Source organism: Dendrobates tinctorius, unplaced genomic scaffold, assembly GCF_039654945.1.
Source record: "Dendrobates tinctorius isolate UK_male_01 unplaced genomic scaffold, ASM3965494v1 ptg000054l, whole genome shotgun sequence".
Taxonomy (NCBI): Eukaryota; Metazoa; Chordata; class Amphibia; order Anura; family Dendrobatidae; genus Dendrobates; species Dendrobates tinctorius.
The window spans coordinates 19,121,840-19,144,363 of NW_027361722.1; the positions used below are offsets into that span (position 1 = coordinate 19,121,840).

Sequence of the window (22,524 nt, forward strand, 5' to 3'; positions counted from 1 at the left end):
TACCCATCACACATCCTCCATCCCATAGTCCCATGCCCATATACCCATCATACATATCCTCCATCCCATAGTCCCGTGCCTATATACCCATCATACATATCCTCCATCCCATAGTCCCGTGCCCATATACCCATCATACATATCCGCCATCCCATAGTCCCGTGCCTATATACCCATCATACATATCCTCCATCCCATAGTCCCGGGCCTATATACCCATCATACATATCCTCCATCCCATAGTCTCGTGCCCATATACCCATCATACATAGCCGCCATCCCATAGTCCCATGCCCATATACCCATCACACATCCTCCATCCCATAGTCCCGTGCCCATATACCCATCACACATCCTCCATCCCATAGTCCCGTGCCCATATACCCATCATACATATTCGCCATCCCATAGTCCCGTGCCCATATACCCATCATACATATCCGCCATCCCATAGTCGAGTGCCCATATACCCATCATACATCCTTCATCTCATAGTCCCGTGCCCATATACCCATCATACATATCTGCCATCCCATAGTCGAGTGCCCATATACCCATCATACATCCTCCATCCCATAGTCGAGTGCCCATATACCCATCATACATATCCGCCATCCCATAGTCGAGTGCCCATATACCCATCATACATCCTTCATCTCATAGTCCCATGCCCATATACCCATCATACATATCCGCCATCCCATAGTCCCATGCCCATATACCCGTCATACATATCCTCCATCCCATAGTCCCGTGCCCATATACCCATCATACATATCCGCCATCCCATAGTCCCATGCCCATATACCCATCATACATATCCTCCATCCCATAGTCCCGTGCCCATATACCCATCATACATATCCTTCATCCCATAGTCCCATGCCCTTATACCCATCATACATATTCTCCATCCCATAGTCCCATGCCCATATACCCATCATACATATTCGCCATCCCATAGTCGAGTGCCCATATACCCATCACACATCCTCCATCCCATAATCCAGTGCCCATATACCCATCATACATATCCACCATCCCATAGGCCCGTGCCCATATACCCATCACACATCCTCCATCCCATAGTCCCATGCCCATATACCCATCACACATCCTCCATCCCATAGTCAACCATTATGACATCATAATGAGGGGCGGGGCTTGACGCGCACACACTTTTTCCCCATTATGTAGATAGGGGCAAAATTGTTTGGTGAATTGGAACGCGCGGGGTTAAAATTTCACCTCACAACATAGCCTATGACGCTCTCGGGGTCCAGACGTGTGACTGTGCCAAATTTTGTGGCTGTAGCTGCGACGGTGCGGATGCCTATCCCGGACATACACACACATACACTTGAGCTTTATATATTAGATATATATATATATCCTTATAAGTTGGTGTCGCCGTAATCGTACTGACCTGGAGAATCGCGTTGTCGGGTCATTTTTTTTGACAGCGCGCTGAACATTGTAACAACAGGTCGCCATTTTGCCGCATTTTAAATTTTCGGCGGGAAAAATTAAAAAAAAAAAAGTTAGGGCTCTTGGAAGAAGAGGGAGGTAAAAATAAGAAAGAATTTTTTTTAAAAAAAAATCACCCGGTCATGAAAGGGTTAATGTGCACACGCAGCATTTCAGGCTCTGCAGCAGATTTAGCTGCGGTGTACAGTACTATTGTTTTCAATGGTAAACTGAAAAACGCTGTGCACATGCTGCAGATTTTTCCGCGCGGATTTTCTGCGGGTTCTAATCCGCAGCATGTCAATTCTTTGTGCGGATTCCACAGCGGTTTCACATCTTCTCCATTGTAGAGGTGATAAACCGCAGCGGAATCCGCACAAAGAATTGACATGCTGCCTGTTTCACACATCCGTTTTTTTGCATCCGCCAAAGTGTGAGAAAACGGATCCGTTTCCGTTTTCCCACAAACGGATGCAAACGGATCCTTTTTTTGACGGATCCGCGGTAGCCGCTAATGGAAGTCTATGGGACAAAAAAACGGATCCTCCAAAAAAACGGCGGATCCGTTTTTTAATGTAAAACGACGGATTTGAAAAAATGGAAGTGTGATTCAGGCCTTATCCGTAGGTAAACCGCAGGTCTTTTACCTGAGAATTTACCTGCGGATTTTTCGAAATCCGCGCAGAAAAATCCGCAGGACCTAAATCTACGTGTGCACATCGCCCAAGGCCTCATGTCGGCTGCTCAGGCATGCTGGGAGTTGTAGTTTTACAATAGCTGGAGCGGTACAGAGGTCATATCCAGAACCCGCTGCCTGAATGGGCCCAAAGGACCCTCTAAAAAGTGTTACAACGGGCACCTGGTAGATTATGTATTGGGGGCCCGAAGCTTCAGCAGTCACATACAGGATATTGTTACGTTGATTTAAGGCACAAAGTGTGTTATAAAGTCGATGAACTTTTCACTGTGTAATCATGAAGTTTTAAAGAACCTGAAGACCTCACCGTGAAGAGACACCGCCGCCGAGAACGCCGAAATCACGTGTAAGGTGACAGTGCCGCTCTCTGTACATTACAGAAACCATTGATGTGACTGGGCGATGTGTAATGCCTCATCTCCCCTGTGGTGGCGCCGTTCCATCAAAAGATTAAAGCTGATCAATGGGGGGATCAGTGTACAAGGATCCTGTAGTGACAGTGCCATTAGTCAGGTGCGGACATCAGGTGGTGATTGTGTCATTTTGTCTCCCTGTAGGGATCCTTGCGTCTGGCATTCGAAGATGACAATGGACAGCGGCCTCTAGAACTGTCTGTGAAGCAAGTGGGGAGCGTCGTGAAGTCATATAACGATAAGGTAAACCACTATTAGATGGTCACTATATGGCAGCATTATATGGGCCCTGTAAACTACTGTCATGTGCTCACTATACAGCAGTATTATGGGGGTACTGTATAATACTGCTATGTGTTATATGTTCACTGTATGACCGTATTATGTGGGCACTGTATGTATTGATGTTTTAAATGTATGACAGCATTGCATTACATATTCATTATATGGCAGTATTATGTAGGAACTGTATGGTACTGTTACATGTTCACTGTATGGCAGTATTATGTGGACACTGTATGGTGCTGTTACATGTCCACTGTATGGCAGTATTATGTGGACACTGTATGGTACTGTTACATGTCCACTGTATGGCAGTATTATGTGGACACTGTATGGTGCTGTTACATGTTCACTGTATGGCAGTATTATGTGGACACTGTATGGTGCTGTTACATGTCCACTGTATGGCAGTATTATGTGGACACTGTATGGTACTGTTACATGTCCACTGTATGGCAGTATTATGTGGACACTGTATGGTGCTTTTACATGTCCACTGTATGGCAGTATTATGTGGACACTGTATGGTGCTGTTACATGTCCACTGTATGGCAGTATTATATGGACACTGTATGGTGCTGTTACATGTTCACTGTATGGCAGTATTATGTGGACACTGTATGGTACTGTTACATATCCACTGTATGGCAGTATTATGTGGACACTGTATGGTGCTGTTACATGTCCACTGTATGGCAGTATTATGTGGACACTGTATGGTGCTGTTACATGTCCACTGTATGGCAGTATTATATGGACACTGTATGGTGCTGTTACATGTTCACTGTATGGCAGTATTATATGGACACTGTATGGAACTGTTACATGTCCACTGTATGGCAGTATTATATGGACACTGTATGGTGCTGCTACATGTCCACTGTATGGCAGTATTATGTGGACACTGTATGGTACAGAACATGTTCACTGTATGGCAGTATTATGTGGACACTGTATGGTACTATGACATGTCCACTGTATGGGAGTATTATGTGGACACTGTATGGAACTGTTACATGTTCACTGTAGGGCAGTATTATGTGGACACTGTATGGTACTATGACATGTCCACTGTATGGCAGTATTATATGTACACTGTATGGTGCTGTTACATGTCCACTGTATGGCAGCATTATGTAGACACTGTATGGAACTGTTACATGTCCACTGTATGGCAGTATTATGTGGACACTGTATGGTACTATGACATATCCACTGTATGGCAGTATTATATGGACACTGTATAGTGCTGCTACATGTCCACTGTATGGCAGTATTATATGTACACTGTATGGTGCTGTTACATGTCCACTGTATGGCAGTATTATGTGGACATTGAATGGAACTGTTACATGTCCACTGTATGGCAGTATTATATGTACACTGTATGGTGCTGTTACATGTCCACTGTATGGCAGTATTATGTAGACACTGTATGGAACTGTTACATGTCCACTGTATGGCAGTATTATGTGGACACTGTATGGTACTATGACATATCCACTGTATGGCAGTATTATATGGACACTGTATAGTGCTGCTACATGTCCACTGTATGGCAGTATTATATGTACACTGTATGGTGCTGTTACATGTCCACTGTATGGCAGTATTATGTGGACACTGTATGGTACTATGACATGTCCACTGTATGGCAGTATTATATGTACACTGTATGGTGCTGTTACATGTCCACTGTATGGCAGCATTATGTAGACACTGTATGGAACTGTTACATGTCCACTGTTTGGCAGTATTATGTGGACACTGTATGGTACTATGACATGTCCACTGTATGGCAGTATTATATGGACACTGTATGGTGCTGCTACATGTCCACTGTATGGCAGTATTATGTGGACACTGTATGGTACAGAACATGTTCACTGTATGGCAGTATTATGTGGACACTGTATGGTACTATGACATGTCCACTGTATGGCAGTATTATATGGACACTGTATGGTGCTGTTACATGTCCACTGTATGGCAGTATTATGTGGACACTGTATGGAACTGTTAAATGTTCACTGTAGGGCAGTATTATATGTACACTGTATGGTGCTGTTACATGTCCACTGTATGGCAGTATTATATGGACACTGTATGGTACAGTTACATGTTCGCTGTATGGCAGTATTATGTGGACACTATGGTACTATGACATGTCCACTGTGTGGCAGTATTATGTGGACACTGTATGGTACTATGACATGTCCACTGTATGGCAGTATTATATGGACACTGTATGGTGCTGTTACATGTCCACTGTATGGCAGTATTATGTGGACACTGTATGGAACTGTTAAATGTTCACTGTAGGGCAGTATTATGTGGACACACTATGGTACTATGACATGTCCACTGTATGGCAGTATTATGTGGACACTGTATGGTGCTGTTACATGTTCGCTGTATGGCAGTATTATGTGACTGATATGATACTGTCAAATGTTTCTAGTATGGTCCTGTTGTTTAGCGGTGTATCATGGTATTATTTAGGCACGATATGGCTCTGTTATTGGGGTCAAATTACGGTGGTGTAATTACTTCTAAAAATGGCAAAATGGTTTACACAGAGACCACACAAACCTAGAGTGATTGGATATGTCCCTACTACATGGCTGCGCCAAATCACAGATCAGGGGGCACTGTGGCTGCAGGAGAACGGGAGCTGCCACATATGGGGTCAGCGACACGGAGGTGGGCTCAGGCTGTTCTCTGACAGGAGGTGGCAGCATGTGGAGAATCCGCCATATTGAGCATTGGTGTATGCTGTGCATAGTGGCGGGAAAATGGACCTCCTTCTACAGGGGGCGCCATCAATGTCATTCCACATGTCATGGTCATCTGCAGACGGATGACGGACTATAAGAAAACTGCCTACATAGCAATCCCATAAGACCCTGTTATTATGGGATGTGCCTAGTATGATAGGGTGATAATGGTCGGGGGATTTCCGGAAAATCACTGATGTTTCCCACCAGGGACGGACTCCAAATGTTCCGGGATTTCTATAGTCTCTAATTGGGGAGAAAAGTGGAGATATTTCAGAGAGGTTTCTGAGTGTGTGATGAGTGTTGGTCATGAGCCGCCGGGGGTGTACTGACTTGTGTGATGCCAGTCCATGGTGCTGAGTGCCGGGCACGGTGCCCACATCCGCATCGTCAGGAGAGCGCGGGGCCCCCACCAAGGCGCTAATCGCCCATCTGTCCCTGAAAACAAAACCTCTCTCATCAGACCCTCGTAAGTGGATTATGTGGAGACTCCAGCGCCAGAACATCCTGCGACACCAATCCTATTAACCCTAATTACAGAGGTTCATTTACTTATTTATCTCCCTAGAGTCCGCTAACACTGTCCTGATATCGGGTCATTCCCACCGCAGGCCGACATCGCCCCCATTATTATACACTCATTTATTCAGTTATTTTGGTAGGGGTTTTTTTTTTTTTTTACCTTTATTTTTAGGTCGTAATTGCCCTTTACTTCTTTTTTTTTTTTGTAATAATTTTTCAAATGTGCTTTTTTCGTTATAGAGTTTTTTATGTATTTTCTATTAGGTATTTCTACATCTATCTATCTATCTGTGTTTGTGCTGTTTTTGTTTCTTTTTCTTAGGTCATAATTGCTCTTTTGTTTTACTAATTTGTCATTCCAGTGTCTTTTTTTTATTTTTTTTTCATTTTAGAATTTTGTTTTATGTATTTTTTATCAGGTTTTTAGGTCATTTCTGGGTTTATTTTTTTGCTTGTTTTTTTTCATGGTTTGTTTTTTTTAGGCCACAGCTGTTTTTTCCTTTTATTGCACATTAAGGCGACGTTCACACATTGCAACACCCGCTCTCTTAGCAGTAAGAAACTTACCTCAAAAGAAGCAGGTTTTGCTTAGCTTTTGTTTCTTTTTTTTTTTTTTTTGCTGCGGTTTTGTTGCTTTTTTTTTTTGCAGTGTTTTACTCTCTTGTGCAAGCTGATAAACTTTAGTGCAAAAAAAAAAAAAATCTGTTTCTACTTCATCAGGTTTTGACCCAAAAGATGCAGCGAAACCTGATTATTGCAGCGTTTTTTTCAGCGCTTTTTGCAAAACCCGTTGCTTCTAATGGGTGAAAAACACTGAAAACAAAAAAAAACGCTGAACAAAGTGACCTGCTGCAGTCTGCAAAAACCAAGGTATTGTACGAAATACTGAGGACAAAAAAAAACCAAGGGGGGTGTGTGAGGTTTCTGAAGTCTCATAGACTTTGCTGCTACTGTAAAACGGAGCTGAAAATTTGCATAAAAAAATAATGAAAAAAATGCTGAAAAAAACGCAATGTCTGAACATAGCCTAAGTTTAACTGAGTTTGCAATAATTTGCAATTTTTCAAATGTCTTTTTTTTAGACTTTTTTAAAAACTATATTTTCTTAATCAGGTTTCCGTATGTGCGAGAGGTGCTAAACACCCTGCTACCTCTCCTCTAATGTTCTACCCTAGTGTCAGTCTCCACGCTGTATTCACACATATGTTAATTATACTCTGAGCAAACCGTGCCAAGAATCTCCTGTCAGGAAATCCTGGACCGCAGAGTAACATCCTAGGCAGGAAACGCAGCAATTTCTCATTCTCAGGATAATTTAGTTCAAGGGTGTGTAAACTTATGCAAACAAAATAATCTGAAAAGGAAAAAAAGTCATGGCGCCTCAACTCAAGGCATTTCATGACATACACGAACATCTGTTTCCTCCAAGGATATGGGTATATGGGCACGGGCCTATGGCATCGTTGATATGTATGATGGGTATATGGGCACGGGACTATGGGATGGAGGATAATTATAATTTTCTATAACTAACCACAGTTAGTTACTATGCCCGGGCAGCGCCGGGCTCTTCAGCTAGTTAAAATATAAATCTTTATTCGAGACCACAGGTAAAATTTGGCAATAAATACATACAATAGTGACAGCAAAAGAAAGTGGCAGCGTGTAGGAGCACAGTGCGCCTACATCATATGGTATATAGCAGTCAGGTTGTGCAGAGTAATAAGTAAGAGTTAACAAAAGAGGACCCAGGAAAACAGGGGTTAAATATTTTAAACAGTAGGTGGCCAGCAGCAAAAGTAAGGGAAAAAGCCCAGCTGACTAACCCAAAAACTGTGTCCTAATAAACATACAGAAATCCTAAGGGACTCATAAACAGTAATAGCTCAAGCACATACCAGAACGGGTTAACACAGGGCTGCAAACCCCGACGCGCGTTTCGCATATAGTTCCTTCCTCAGGGGGCGTGTCAAAGAACTAATGTGAACGCCATAAAAAATAACAGGCCAATAGCGTGGGAGAACACAGACAACCGTGACCGCCGACAGCTGCACGGGGCCCCGTGATGTCAGACGCCAGACAAAGACCAGGGGGAGGCGGAGCAGGAAGTCGCGCTGGTTCACGCATGCGCAGAAAGAGAAAACAAGCACCGTGGCCATCTTGGAGGAGGGCAAACATATGGGAAAAAGAAATAACAAAGGGGGTATATATAAAAGCAGGATAACAGCGCCAAAACTAAATGAGCAGAATAAATGGCAAAATATTTAACATATACAGCGCATATGTAATAAACGGGACAATTGTTATAAGCAGTAGGAGCAGATAACACGTATAGAGACATTATATTTCAGGGCAGAGAGGGAAACTAGTATAAAGAAATTGTAATAGCCTATATGCAAAAATTCATTATCCATACCTAAATACAGAATCCATTACATATATAAGCCATGGAATGGACACATATATATAGAGAAGTCATAACAAGCATATATAACAAAAATATGTTATGCAAATTTGTAATAGCAATATTTAAGGCTCATATATAAAAAACCGTCATAACAGGATCACACAGAAAAATCCCGATATCAGAATACCCTGAATTACCCCACAACCAATCCTAGATAGAATGCATAATGACACATAACAAACTAATAAGAGGACAGTCCATCACGAAAGGTGATATCATCCTAAATCCATGCTCCCCTTCACAAAACGCGGTCCAAGGACATAATAAAGGCCTTTGATATTCATTCTTTAGGGTAGATGAAAGAAAATATCCCACGAAGTAGAAAGAGGCGTCACAGCAGAACCATGGCATCAAATAGGAAAATCACTAAAGTTAAAAGCAAAATTGTCAATGTCACTATTATGACAGCAGCTTACAGGTGATTATAGAAATGGGGCGAACGAGAGACACTCATTAAGGCCGTCAGGGTGGACTGTCTTAAGTCTCCATATCCACCTGGACTCTAATTGACCCAATCTCTTTGATAAACCACCACCCCTAATATCAATGTTCATCGCCTCAATACCTCTCACTTTCAGTAGAGAAGAGTCACATTCGTGATAATCCTTGAAATAGTCCTAAGGGTGGAAGAATCCATGTGGCCATGTGCCGCCTGTATCCCCAACACATGTTCTCTCACACGTACCTTAAGTTGGCGCGTGGTTAGGCCAATATAAATTAAATCACAGGGACATGTCGCATAATAAATCACATATCGAGTGGTACATGTGATCCGTTGTCTGATGGAGAAGGATTTGCTCCCATCCGAAGTGTGGAACGAGTTACTGCGAATGATGTTAGGGCAGGCAACACAATGACCACATGGAGTACAACCCACCCTAGGAGTAAAACCATCCAAGAAAGTAGATGGTTGGCTACCAACATAATGAAGGTACGCCGAAACGCGCGTCGGGGTTGGTAGGTCTGTCCGGGAAGGTCGCTCTCTTATTTACAAGGTACCTGTATACTTTCACTATTTGGTGTGTTACCAGTGGTATTAACCTGTTTGTTGGATGTGACCCAGTTTTTGGTCTTGGCATATTTGCCTGATTTGGTACCCTGTAATATATTGCCATTAGGCATGATATTATGAGTGATGTGATATGTTTACAGTACTAAAATGTTTATTTAAACTCCCTTGTGATATACCTACCTTGGGCCTCCTGTGTGTGGTTGCAATGACCATTCTCCATCTTCTAGCCCTATTCTGTGCATGTTTGTCTGTGTACAAGTTTTTATATACTAATAAAGTTGTTTTTATCTGTTTTTTGACCTTATGACTGAATTTGTCTTTTGATTGTGAGTCTACTACAGTTGGTCTTCCATTGTCCCTAATTGTGGTGGCTATGTGAGATTGTGGCTGTGTCCATTATAAACTTTCTCTTTTCTCCATCCACTATGTTCATTGGATTTTTCTTATACCAACATAATGGCTTGAGACTAAAGGATCTTTTAAATTTCTCGCACGACGGAAAGATAGGGATGGTTTCTCTGTGATGAATTTACAAATGATTGGGTCAATGCGGAGAATCGGCCATGCCCCCTGTAGGGCCTCGCAAGCTAAACCGGATCTTGAATTATAAGTAGTCACAAATCTAACTACCTGATCCTTAGTAGATGTTGAAGATACTTCAGATCTATACAGGAGATCCTGTCTAGAAGCGTGTTTAGCCCTATTAAATGCCTTTTTAACTGATCTACGACTATAGCCACGCGACAAAAAACGTTGTTGAAGTTCATTAGCCCTACGAAAGAAGTCCTCATCGGTGGAGCAGATGCGGCGAAGTCGCAAAAATTGTCCGACAGGAACAGCTTTGATCACATGCTCTGGATGTCCAGATGTTGCATGAAGCAATGAGTTGGTTGCAGTTGTCTTCCTAAAAATATCCATCTGCAACACCCCAGAGGGGTCCCTCCTGACCGTCACTTCCAAAAAATCCAAAGTGTCAGCACTATATGCAAAAGTCAAATGTATATTACGGTCGTTGCTGTTGAGACGGGCAACAAGCTGCTCAAGGTCGACGGGCGTGCCCTGCCAGACGAAGAAAATGTCATCAATGTACCGTGTCCAAAAGGGGAGGCGGCACATTGACTCCTCCTCGTCTGACAAAAAGAGGTCTCTCTCCCACAGCCCCAGGAAAAGACCGGCATAGGCGGGCGCAAAAGCAGCCCCCATTGCGGTCCCCTGGAGCTGCAGGTAGAAGGACCCCTTGATAGGGGCTGTGTGCACAAAACGGTAGGAAATTTTTGTTAGCAAAGCTGCCTATTTTTTACTCTTTCGATCCTTTGAAGTAATGCAAAAAAAAAAAGTTGCACAAGTCTGCATAAGCTTTAATGGCAATAAACGATCGTTACCAGTTGGCTATAAAATTATTTATTTTGACCTCCCCATCCAAATGTATGCAGTCACTTCAGACTCTGTCCTCTGTAGGGTTCACAAACTAATCTTTGAATTTCACATATTTAGGGGATGTCTATTTTTTTCTGACTTGATAAATGAAAAGATTTTGTTTTCCTGCAGCCACCACTAGGGGGAGCTCACTAGTGGTTCGTGGATTTACACAGCCACCACTAGAGGGAGCACACTACATAGAGATCTATACAGCTGCCACTAGAGGGAGCTCACTACATACAGATCTATACAGCCGCCACTAGGGGGAGCTCACTACATACAGATCTATACAGCCACCACTAGGGGGAGCTCACTACATACAGATCTATACAGCCACCACTAGAGGGAGCACACTACATACAGATCTATACAGCCACCACTAGGGGGAGCACACTACATACAGATCTATGCAGCTACCACTAGGTGGAGCACACTACATACAGATCTATACAGCCACCACTAGAGGGTGCACACTACATACAGATCTATATAGCCACCACTAGAGGGAGCTCACTGCATACAGATCTATACAGCCACCACTAGAGGGAGCACACCACATACAGATCTATACAGCCACCACTAGGGGGAGCTCACTAAATGCAGATTTATACAGTCACCACTAGAAGGAGCTCACTACATACAGATTTATACAGCCACCACTAGGGGGAGCTCACTACATACAGATTTATACAGCCACCACCAGAGGGAGCTCACTACATGGATTTATAAATTTATAATTATAGCAGTGTCCTTTACCTCTCTCAGCACAGACTCTATACTAATAACACACCCATCTTCTATGGTAGATACTCCACAACGAAAGACTGTTGAAACACAAGGAGAAATCATAAAATAAAAAGCAAACAGAAAAACATTCTCATGACCTCTCTGAGCTTTGACTGCAGGCCGTCACTTTTCAGTCATGTGACCCCTGTAACATGTGTCATCTCTGTGAATGTGCGCCCACAGGGAAATACACAGATGCAGTGTACTGTCAGCGTTCACCAAAGATCATGAATAATAAAGGAATAAGCCACATCGTGTATGATTGTGGAGAAATATGCTTAGTCCATGGAGAGCAGGGCCTCAAATCTGGTCTCCTCATCCTTCTGCCTCATCGATAGCTGTATAATCTGTATGTAGTGAGCTCCCCCTAGTGGTGGCTGTACAAATCTGTATGTAGTGAGCTCCCCCTTGTGGTGACTGTATAAATCTGTATGTAGTGAGCGCCCCCTAGTGGAGGCTGTATAGATCTGTATGTAGTGAGCTCTCTCTAGTGGTGGCTGTATAGATCTGTATGTAGTGAGCTCCCCCTAGTGGTGGCTGTATGAATCTGTATGTAGTGAGCTCCCCCTAGTGGTGGCTGTATAAATCTGTATGTAGTGAGCTCCCCCTAGTGGTGGCTGTATAAATCTGTATGTAGTGAGCTCCCCCTAGTGGTGACTGTATAATCTGTATGTAGTGAGCTCTGTTGTGAGTTCCCTTGCTCGGACTACTGAGCCGGGGCTTCCTCTGCTACCTCTGGTGGTTACTGGGAGTAGTGGAGCTGGCCAGGTTGATGGAAGTTCCCCACCTGACGATGATAATTGGGAACCTGGGATTACTGGCTGGGAGCATATAATTGAGCAGACTGCCCTTGGTGGTTGCTGGTGATTTTTTGTCCTTGTGCTTTTGGAGTTCCTCTGTCTCCTGCCTGATCTGCATGTTCAGTTAAGTGATTATTTTGCTAATCCTTTGCATCTAATTTGGTTGTACCTTTGTTTGCTTTCTGCTTTGCTGCTGGGGTTCAGCGTACTCTCTGCTGGGGCAGCGCTGGGCCCCACTCCATATGTTGCAGCTTGTGTCTGTTTGTTCAGTCCCCTGTTATATTGGTATCTCTTTGCTTTGCTCCCAGTTTACACCAGAGTTCTGATATAGTGGGGGTGAGGTCGTGTGGCCTCAGGTTTTTTGTATATCAGATGTGTTGGATTTTTCAGGGTTTTTGCGTGATTGCAGACAGTGTCTTTTCAGTCCTGTCCTATCTAGACAGCTTGGACCCCACCATTTGCTCATTCTATTTTTCTGCCTGTGTTTGTGCTTCATCTTGTCTCACCGACAATATATGTTTGGGGGCTATCTATTCCTTTGGGGATCTGCTCCGTGGGAGTTTAGATTTCACCTTTCTGGCTTTAGGCTTAGTTCTCCGGCTTTACCGAGGCGTCTAGGGCTTCGTAGGAACGCTCCACGGCTACTGCTAGTTGTATTGATAGGATCAGGGGTCTGCAATCCGCTCAGTTACCAACCTCTCTGGTTTCCTGGTGGCTTAGCCTGTTCCTGCATCCTCCTCGGTGACCCATTCATAACAGAGCTCCCCCTAGTGGTGGCTGTATAGATCTGTATGTAGTGAGCGCCCTCTAGTGGTGGCTGTATAATCTGTATGTAGTGAGCTCCCTCTAGTGGTGACTATATAAATCTGTAAGTAGTGAACTCCCTCTAGTGGTGGCTGTATAATCTGTATACAGGGAGCTCCCCCTAGTGGTGGCTGTATAGCTCTGTATGTAGTGAGCTCCCTCTAGTAGTGACTGTATAAATCTGTATATAGTGATCTCCCCCTAGTGGTGACTGTATAAATCTGTATGTAGTGAGCTCCCTCTAGTGATGACTGTATAAATCTGTATGTAGTGAGCTCCCTCTAGTGGTGGCTGTATAAATCTGTATGTAGTGAGCTCCCCCTAGTGGTGACTGTATAAATCTGTATGTAGTGAGCTCCTTCTAGTGGTGACTGTATAAATCTGTATGTAGTGAGCTCCCCCTAGTGGTGGCTGTATAAATCCATATGATAGATGTACCATGATATCCCAGTAACCTGTCTATGCTTTGCTTTCAGGTTGTATGCTGCAGAGTGGTGGGTGACTATCTACAATTTGCCGTGCGGGTTACCCGGACCCTTCCAGCCAACTCAGGATGCCAGGTGTACAGTGTCCGCATCACACCACTACATATAAACGTAAGTCTGTACTGGGACCAGTCCTATATCTGTTGGTCAAGGGGGGATTATTCCCATTACCAGTGAATCCCACCAACCAAATTATTTTCTTCCCTCCATGTAGATTTTAATCACTACATAGGTCCTTTTTTTCAATGGGAAGTATCTTTCAAGTATGCTTTACGTTATTCAAGATCCCTGATCTCTGCTTGCTGTCAGTGAATGTGGACGTTCGGATTTGAGTAGCCTTTATGAGGCAGCCCCTTGAAGAAGCCGGGTGTCAGTCTCCCGTGCTCATCTTTTGTGTGTAATGCTTCCTTGTTTCCATGCATTGACAGGAAGCAGAAGTCTTGATACCCTACATACAGTATAGTAGTAGTTTCTTGATCCGTCTCCTTTCTCACTTTCCAGTTGGAACTTCGGATAAAAGAAAGCGCAGGAAAGGACGTTCAGGTCACGTGGTCCATGGGAAACTTCTGTGATCTCGATCTTCAGGTTCAACCAAAAACTAAGCTGGAGGTCAGTCAGTAAGTTGTGTTGTTTTATCTCCTCCATGTTGGCTGTTTCCCTAAAAACAAGTTCAGATTTGGAATGTGAAAAATGAAAAAAAAAATGGATAAACCTGGGGATTGTTAACCTGTACGTCCCTACGTCTGAGCTCTGTGTCGGGTTTGCAGACCCCCGGATCGAGTGCAATCAGGGAAACTCTGGAGGACATATTGAAGAACCTCATGGGTTGTGTCCGACCTCAAGTAGACCTGTGCGGCAAGCCTGCAGACATGAAGGAATACCAGGTATCTAAAAAACCCACCTAACGCAGGCCTTCATTCCTACAGAGGGGTGACCTAATACACCCTTCAACATTGAGACGTAAGATAAGCAGGGGCGGGGTTTGCTAAGCAGGGGTGGGATGTATTAAGCAGGGGCAGGCTAGACTTTTATAGGAAACGCCCACAAACTGACATATTTTAGATTTTTTTTCCACCAGTGCGTACAATCTGACACACCAGATCTCCAACCATGTATGATATAATTTACCACATTCCTTTTAATTTATAGAACCTTCCTGGCGTCCATTCTCCAGTAATCTGTCCTCCGAAACCCCCGCGAGCTCATGAGCTGAAGCTTCAAGTGCGCAATATCAAAGCGGTGCTGACGGGAAATGTCGAGACCTCAGGTAATTTTTACCCTTCAATGGGGCCTCACATATTTGGGCCCCTGGGCACCTTATAGTGAATATATATCCTTTATGCTCCCGTTGACAGGGATGGTGACATGCTTGGCGCAGCTCAATGACCCCGTCCAGAGGTTCACCACTGCGGCCGTAGAGCAGAGCGCGAGCCCCAGCTGGGACGATGAATTTCTTTTGTAAGTATTTCGGGGATTTCCTATATAGCATTGGCTTCACAAATCGCTGAGACGTCATTATGATAAATTTTCCAATATGTTTAATATGTAGAATATTTGTGAAGTTTAGTGAGTCTGCAGGATCTGACTACACAGGGTTTGTTTGTAGTCTGTTACCGTGGAGACACAGGAGATTTGAAAAAAACAAACTTGTTACATTGTAGTTTAGAATTTATTACTTCAGCCGGCTGTACCACTGGCACTCTCCCTACGTGCACGCCTGGTGCCGGGCTCCGCTGATTGTATACAGTGCCCTGATAGGTGTCAATGAATGTGGAGCAAGACGCGAAGAACAGTCTCACCAGACAATGAGTGCCACCTCCTGCAAACAGACTTTTGTGGCATTGCTGACATTCCAGGAGCAGACACTTCCCCTCCGTCTAAGCTCCTCATTACGCTCCAGACCATCCCATGTTCACCTAGAACCTTCTCATTGCTAAGTCAGATCCTCTAAAGTGGCAGCGCAGAGTATTTCAGGAGAGGAGTGTGCTGATCCTATCTCAGGCAAGTGACCTGTGGGGACAGAGTCAGTGGTGAAGACCGAGAGTATACCTGATGTGAGGGTACAATATATTATACAGCCCTGATGTGAGGGTACAATATATTATACAGCCCTGATGTGAGGGTATACGGTATATTATACAGCCCAGATGTGAGGGTGTACGGTATATTATACAGCCCTGATGTGAGGGTATACGGTATATTATACAGCCCTGATGTGTGGGTATACGGTATATTATACAGCCCAGATGTGAGGGTATACGGTATATTATACAGCCCAGATGTGAGGGTATACGGTATATTATACAGCCCTGATGTGAGGGTATACGGTATATTATACAGCCCTGATGTGTGGGTATACGGTATATTATACAGCCCAGATGTGAGGGTATACGGTATATTATACAGCCCTGATGTGAGGGTATACAGTATATTAAACAGCCCTGATGCGAGGGTGTACGGTATATTATACAGCCCTGATGTGAGGGTATATGGTATATTATACAGCCCTGATGCGAGGGTGTACGGTATATTATACAGCCCTGATGTGAGGGTATACGGTATATTATATAGCCCTGATGTGAGGGTGTACGGTATATTATACAGCCCTGATGTGAGGGTGTACGGTATATTATACAGCCCTGATGTGAGGGTATACGGTATATTATACAGCCCTGATGTGAGGGTATACGGTATATTATACAGCCCTGATGTGAGGGTATACGGTATATTATATAGCCCTGATGTGAGGGTTTATGGTATATTAAACAGCCCTGATGTGAGGGTATACGGTATATTATACAGCCCTGATGTGAGGGTGTACGGTATATTATACAGCCCTGATGTGAGGGTATATGGTATATTATACAGCCCTGATGTGAGGGTGTACGGTATATTATACAGCCCTGATGTGAGGGTATACGGTATATTATACAGCCCTGATGTGAGGGTATACGGTATATTATACAGCCCAGATGTGAGGGTATACGGTATATTATACAGCCCTGATGTGAGGGTGTACGGTATATTATCCAGCCCTGATGTGAGGGTGTACGGTATATTATCCAGCCCTGATGTGAGGGTGTACGGTATATTATACAGCCCTGATGTGAGGGTATACGGTATATTATACAGCCCTGATGTGAGGGTATACGGTATATTATACAGCCCTGATGTGAGGCTGTAGGGTATATTATACAGCCCTGATGTGAGGGTGTACGGTATATTATACAGCCCTGATGTGAGGGTATACGGTATATTATACAGCCCTGATGTGAGGCTGTAGGGTATATTATACAGCCCTGATGTGAGGGTGTACGGTATATTATACAGCCCAGATGTGAGGGTTTATGGTATATTATACAGCCCTGATGTGAGGGTGTACGGTATATTATACAGCCCTGATGTGAGGGTATACGGTATATTATACAGCTCTGATGTGAGGGTGTACGGTATATTATACAGCTCTGATGTGAGGGTGTACGGTATATTATACAGCTCTGATGTGAGGGTGTACGGTATATTATACAGCCCTGATGTGAGGGTGTACGGTATATTATACAGCTCTGATGTGAGGGTGTACGGTATATTATACAGCTCTGATGTGAGGGTGTACCGTATATTATACAGCCCTGATGTGAGGGTTTATGGTATATTATACAGCCCTGATGTGAGGGTGTACGGTATATTATACAGCCCTGATATGAGGGTATACGGTATATTATACAGCCCTGATGTGAGGCTGTACGGTATATTATACAGCCCTGATGTGAGGGTGTACGGTATATTATACAGCCCTGATATGAGGGTATACGGTATATTATACAGCCCTGATGTGAGGGTATACGGTATATTATACAGCCCTGATGTGAGGGTGTACGGTATATTATACAGCCCTGATGTGAGGCTGTACGGTATATTATACAGCCCTGATGTGAGGGTTTATGGTATATTATACAGCCCTGATGTGAGGGTGTACGGTATATTATACAGCCCTGATGTGAGGGTATACGGTATATTATACAGCCCTGATGTGAGGGTATACGGTATATTATACAGCCCTGATGTGAGGGTGTACGGTCTATTATACAGCCCTGATGTGAGGGTATACGGTATATTATACAGCCCTGATGTGAGGGTGTACGGTATATTATACAGCCCTGATGTGAGGGTGTACGGTATATTATACAGCCCTGATGTGAGGGTATACGGTATATTATACAGCCCTGATGTGAGGGTGTATGGTATATTATACAGCCCAGATGTGAGGGTGTGCGGTATATTATACAGCCCTGATGTGAGGGTGTACGGTATATTATACAGCCCTGATGTGAGGGTGTACGGTATATTATACAGCCCTGATGTGAGGGTGTACGGTATATTATACAGCCCTGATATGAGGGTGTACGGTATATTATACAGCCCTGATGTGAGGCTGTACGGTATATTATACAGCCCTGATGTGAGGGTGTACGGTATATTATACAGCCCTGATGTGAGGCTGTACGGTATATTATACAGCCCTGATGTGAGGGTGTACGGTATGTTATACAGCCTTGATGTGAGGTTGTACAGTATATTATACAGCCCTGATGTGAGGGTGTACGGTATATTATACAGCCCTGATGTGAGGGTATACGGTATATTATACAGCCCTGATGTGAGGGTATACGGTATATTATACAGCCTTGATGTGAGGGTGTACGGTATATTATACAGCCCTGATGTGAGGGTGTACTGTATATTATACAGCCCTGATGTGAGGGTGTACGGTATATTATACAGCCCTGATGTGAGGGTATACGGTATATTATACAGCCCTGATGTGAGGATGTACGGTATATTATACAGCCCTGATGTGAGGGTGTACGGTATATTATACAGCCCTGATGTGAGGGTTTATGGTATATTATACAGCCCTGATGTGAGGGTGTACGGTATATTATACAGCCCTGATGTGAGGGTGTACGGTATATTATACAGCCCTGATGTGAGGGTATACGGTATATTATACAGCCCTGATGTGAGGGTATACGGTATATTATACAGCCCTGATGTGAGGGTGTACGGTATATTATACAGCCCTGATGTGAGGGTGTACGGTATATTATACAGCCCTGATGTGAGGGTATACGGTATATTATACAGCCCTGATGTGAGAGTGTACGGTATATTATACAGCCCTGATGTGAGGGTGTACTGTATATTATACAGCCCTGATGTGAGGGTGTACGGTATATTATACAGCCCTGATGTGAGGGTTTACGGTATATTATACAGCCCTGATGTGAGGGTATACGGTATATTATACAGCCCTGATGTGAGGGTGTACGGTATATTATACAGCCCAGATGTGAGGGTGTACGGTATATTATACAGCCCTGATGTGAGGGTATACGGTATATTATACAGCCCTGATGTCAGGGTATACGGTGTATTATACAGCCCAGATGTGAGGGTATACGGTGTATTATACAGCCCTGATGTGAGGGTGTACGGTATATTATACAGCCCTGATGTGAGGGTATACGGTATATTATAGAGCTCTGATGTGAGGGTGTACGGTATATTATGCAGCCCTGATGTGAGGGTGTGCGGTATATTATACAGCCCTGATGTGAGGGTGTACGGTATATTATACAGCCCTGATGTGAGGGTGTACGGTATATTATACAGCCCTGATGTGAGGGTATACGGTATATTATACAGCCCTGATGTGAGAGTGTACGGTATATTATACAGCCCTGATGTGAGGGTGTACTGTATATTATACAGCCCTGATGTGAGGGTGTACGGTATATTATACAGCCCTGATGTTAGGGTTTACGGTATATTATACAGCCCTGATGTGAGGGTATACGGTATATTATACAGCCCTGATGTGAGGGTGTACGGTATATTATACAGCCCAGATGTGAGGGTGTACGGTATATTATACAGCCCTGATGTGAGGGTATACGGTATATTATACAGCCCTGATGTGAGGGTATACGGTGTATTATACAGCCCAGATGTGAGGGTATACGGTGTATTATACAGCCCTGATGTGAGGGTGTACGGTATATTATACAGCCCTGATGTGAGGGTATACGGTATATTATACAGCTCTGATGTGAGGGTGTACGGTATATTATACAGCCCTGATGTGAGGGTGTACGGTATATTATATAGCCCTGATGTGAGGGTGTACGGTATATTATACAGCCCTGATGTGAGGGTGTACGGTAAATTATACAGCCCTGATGTGAGGGTATACGGTATATTATACAGCCCTGATGTGAGGGTATACGGTATATTATACAGCCCTGATGTGAGGGTATACGGTATATTATACAGCCCTGATGTGAGGGTGTTCTGTATATTATACAGCCTTGATGTGAGGGTATACGGTATATTATACAGCCTTGATGTGAGGGTATACGGTGTATTATACAGCCCAGATGTGATGGTGTACGGTTTATTATACAGCCCTGATGTGAGGATGTACGGTATATTATACAGCCCTGATGTGAGGGTGTACGGTGTATTATACAGCCCTGATGTGAGGGTATACGGTATATTATACAGCCCTGATGTGAGGGTATACGGTATATTATACAGCCCTGATGTGAGGGTGTACGGTATATTATACAGCCCTGATGTGAGGGTGTGCGGTATATTATACAGCCCTGATGTGAGGGTGTACGGTATATTATACAGCCCTGATGTGAGGGTGTACGGTATATTATACAGCCCTGATGTGAGGGTATACGGTATATTATACAGCCCTGATGTGAGGGTGTACGGTATATTATACAGCCCTGATGTGAGGGTGTACGGTATATTATACAGCCCTGATGTGAGGGTGTACGGTATATTATACAGCCCTGATGTGAGGGTTTACGGTATATTATACAGCCCTGATGTGAGGGTATACGGTGTATTATGCAGCCCTGATGTGAGGGTGTACGGTGTATTATACAGCCCAGATGTGAGGGTGTACGGTATATTATACAGCCCTGATGTGAGGGTGTACGGTATATTATACAGCCCTGATGTGAGGGTATACGGTATATTATACAGCCCTGATGTGAGGGTGTACGGTGTATTATACAGCCCAGATGTGAGGGTGTACGGTGTATTATACAGCCCTGATGTGAGGGTGTACAGTATATTATACAGCCCTGATGTGAGGGTGTACGGTATATTATACAGCCCTGATGTGAGGGTATACGGTATATTATACAGCCCTGATGTGAGAGTGTACGGTATATTATACAGCCCTGATGTGAGGGTGTACGGTATATTATACAGCCCTGATGTGAGGGTGTACGGTATATTATACAGCCCTGATGTGAGGGTTTACGGTATATTATACAGCCCTGATGTGAGGGTATACGGTATATTATACAGCCCTGATGTGAGGGTGTACGGTGTATTATACAGCCCTGATGTGAGGGTGTACGGTATATTATACAGCCCTGATGTGAGGGTATACGGTATATTATACAGCCCTGATGTGAGGGTATACGGTATATTATACAGCCCTGATGTGAGGGTATACGGTGTATTATACAGCCCAGATGTGAGGGTATACGGTGTATTATACAGCCCAGATGTGAGGGTATACGGTATATTATACAGCCCTGATGTGTGGGTGTACGGTATATTATACAGCCCTGATGTGAGGGTATACGGTATATTATACAGCCCTGATGTGAGGGTATACGGTGTATTATACAGCCCAGATGTGAGGGTATACGGTGTATTATACAGCCCTGATGTGAGGGTGTACGGTATATTATACAGCCCTGATGTGAGGGTATACGGTATATTATACAGCTCTGATGTGAGGCTGTACGGTATATTATACAGCCCTGATGTGAGGCTGTACGGTATATTATACAGCCCTGATGTGAGGGTATACGGTATATTATACAGCCCTGATGTGAGGGTGTACGGTATATTATACAGCCCTGATGTGAGGGTGTGCGGTATATTATACAGCCCTGATGTGAGGGTGTACGGTATATTATACAGCCCTGATGTGAGGGTGTACGGTATATTATACAGCCCTGATGTGAGGGTGTACGGTATATTATACAGCCCTGATGTGAGGGTGTACGGTATATTATACAGCCCTGATGTGAGGGTTTACGGTATATTATACAGCCCTGATGTGAGGGTGTACGGTATATTATACAGCCCTGATGTGAGGGTGTACGGTATATTATACAGCCCAGATGTGAGGGTGTACGGTATATTATACAGCCCTGATGTGAGGGTATACGGTATATTATACAGCCCTGATGTGAGGGTATACGGTGTATTATACAGCCCAGATGTGAGGGTATACGGTGTATTATACAGCCCTGATGTGAGGGTGTACGGTATATTATACAGCCTTGATGTGAGGGTATACGGTATATTATACAGCTCTGATGTGAGGCTGTACGGTATATTATACAGCCCTGATGTGAGGCTGTACGGTATATTATACAGCCCTGATGTGAGGGTGTACGGTATATTATACAGCCCTGATGTGAGGGTGTACGGTATATTATACAGCCCTGATGTGAGGGTGTACGGTATATTATACAGCCCTGATGTGAGGGTA

General features: G+C 43.9%; 1 protein-coding gene across 3 annotated transcripts in view; it reads left to right on the forward strand.

Annotated features, from left to right (window-relative positions):
• C2CD2 (C2 calcium dependent domain containing 2) overlaps positions 1 to 22,524 on the forward strand; it is a 65,850-nt gene that overhangs the window by 23,230 nt on the left and 20,096 nt on the right. For all 3 annotated transcript variants that reach the window (XM_073577208.1, XM_073577207.1, XM_073577209.1), the window contains 6 exons: positions 2,722 to 2,820; positions 13,923 to 14,042; positions 14,433 to 14,540; positions 14,699 to 14,815; positions 15,081 to 15,198; positions 15,287 to 15,389. In XM_073577208.1, coding sequence (XP_073433309.1) covers positions 2,722 to 2,820; positions 13,923 to 14,042; positions 14,433 to 14,540; positions 14,699 to 14,815; positions 15,081 to 15,198; positions 15,287 to 15,389 — 665 coding nt within the window. The remainder of the gene's footprint in view (positions 1 to 2,721; positions 2,821 to 13,922; positions 14,043 to 14,432; positions 14,541 to 14,698; positions 14,816 to 15,080; positions 15,199 to 15,286; positions 15,390 to 22,524) is intronic.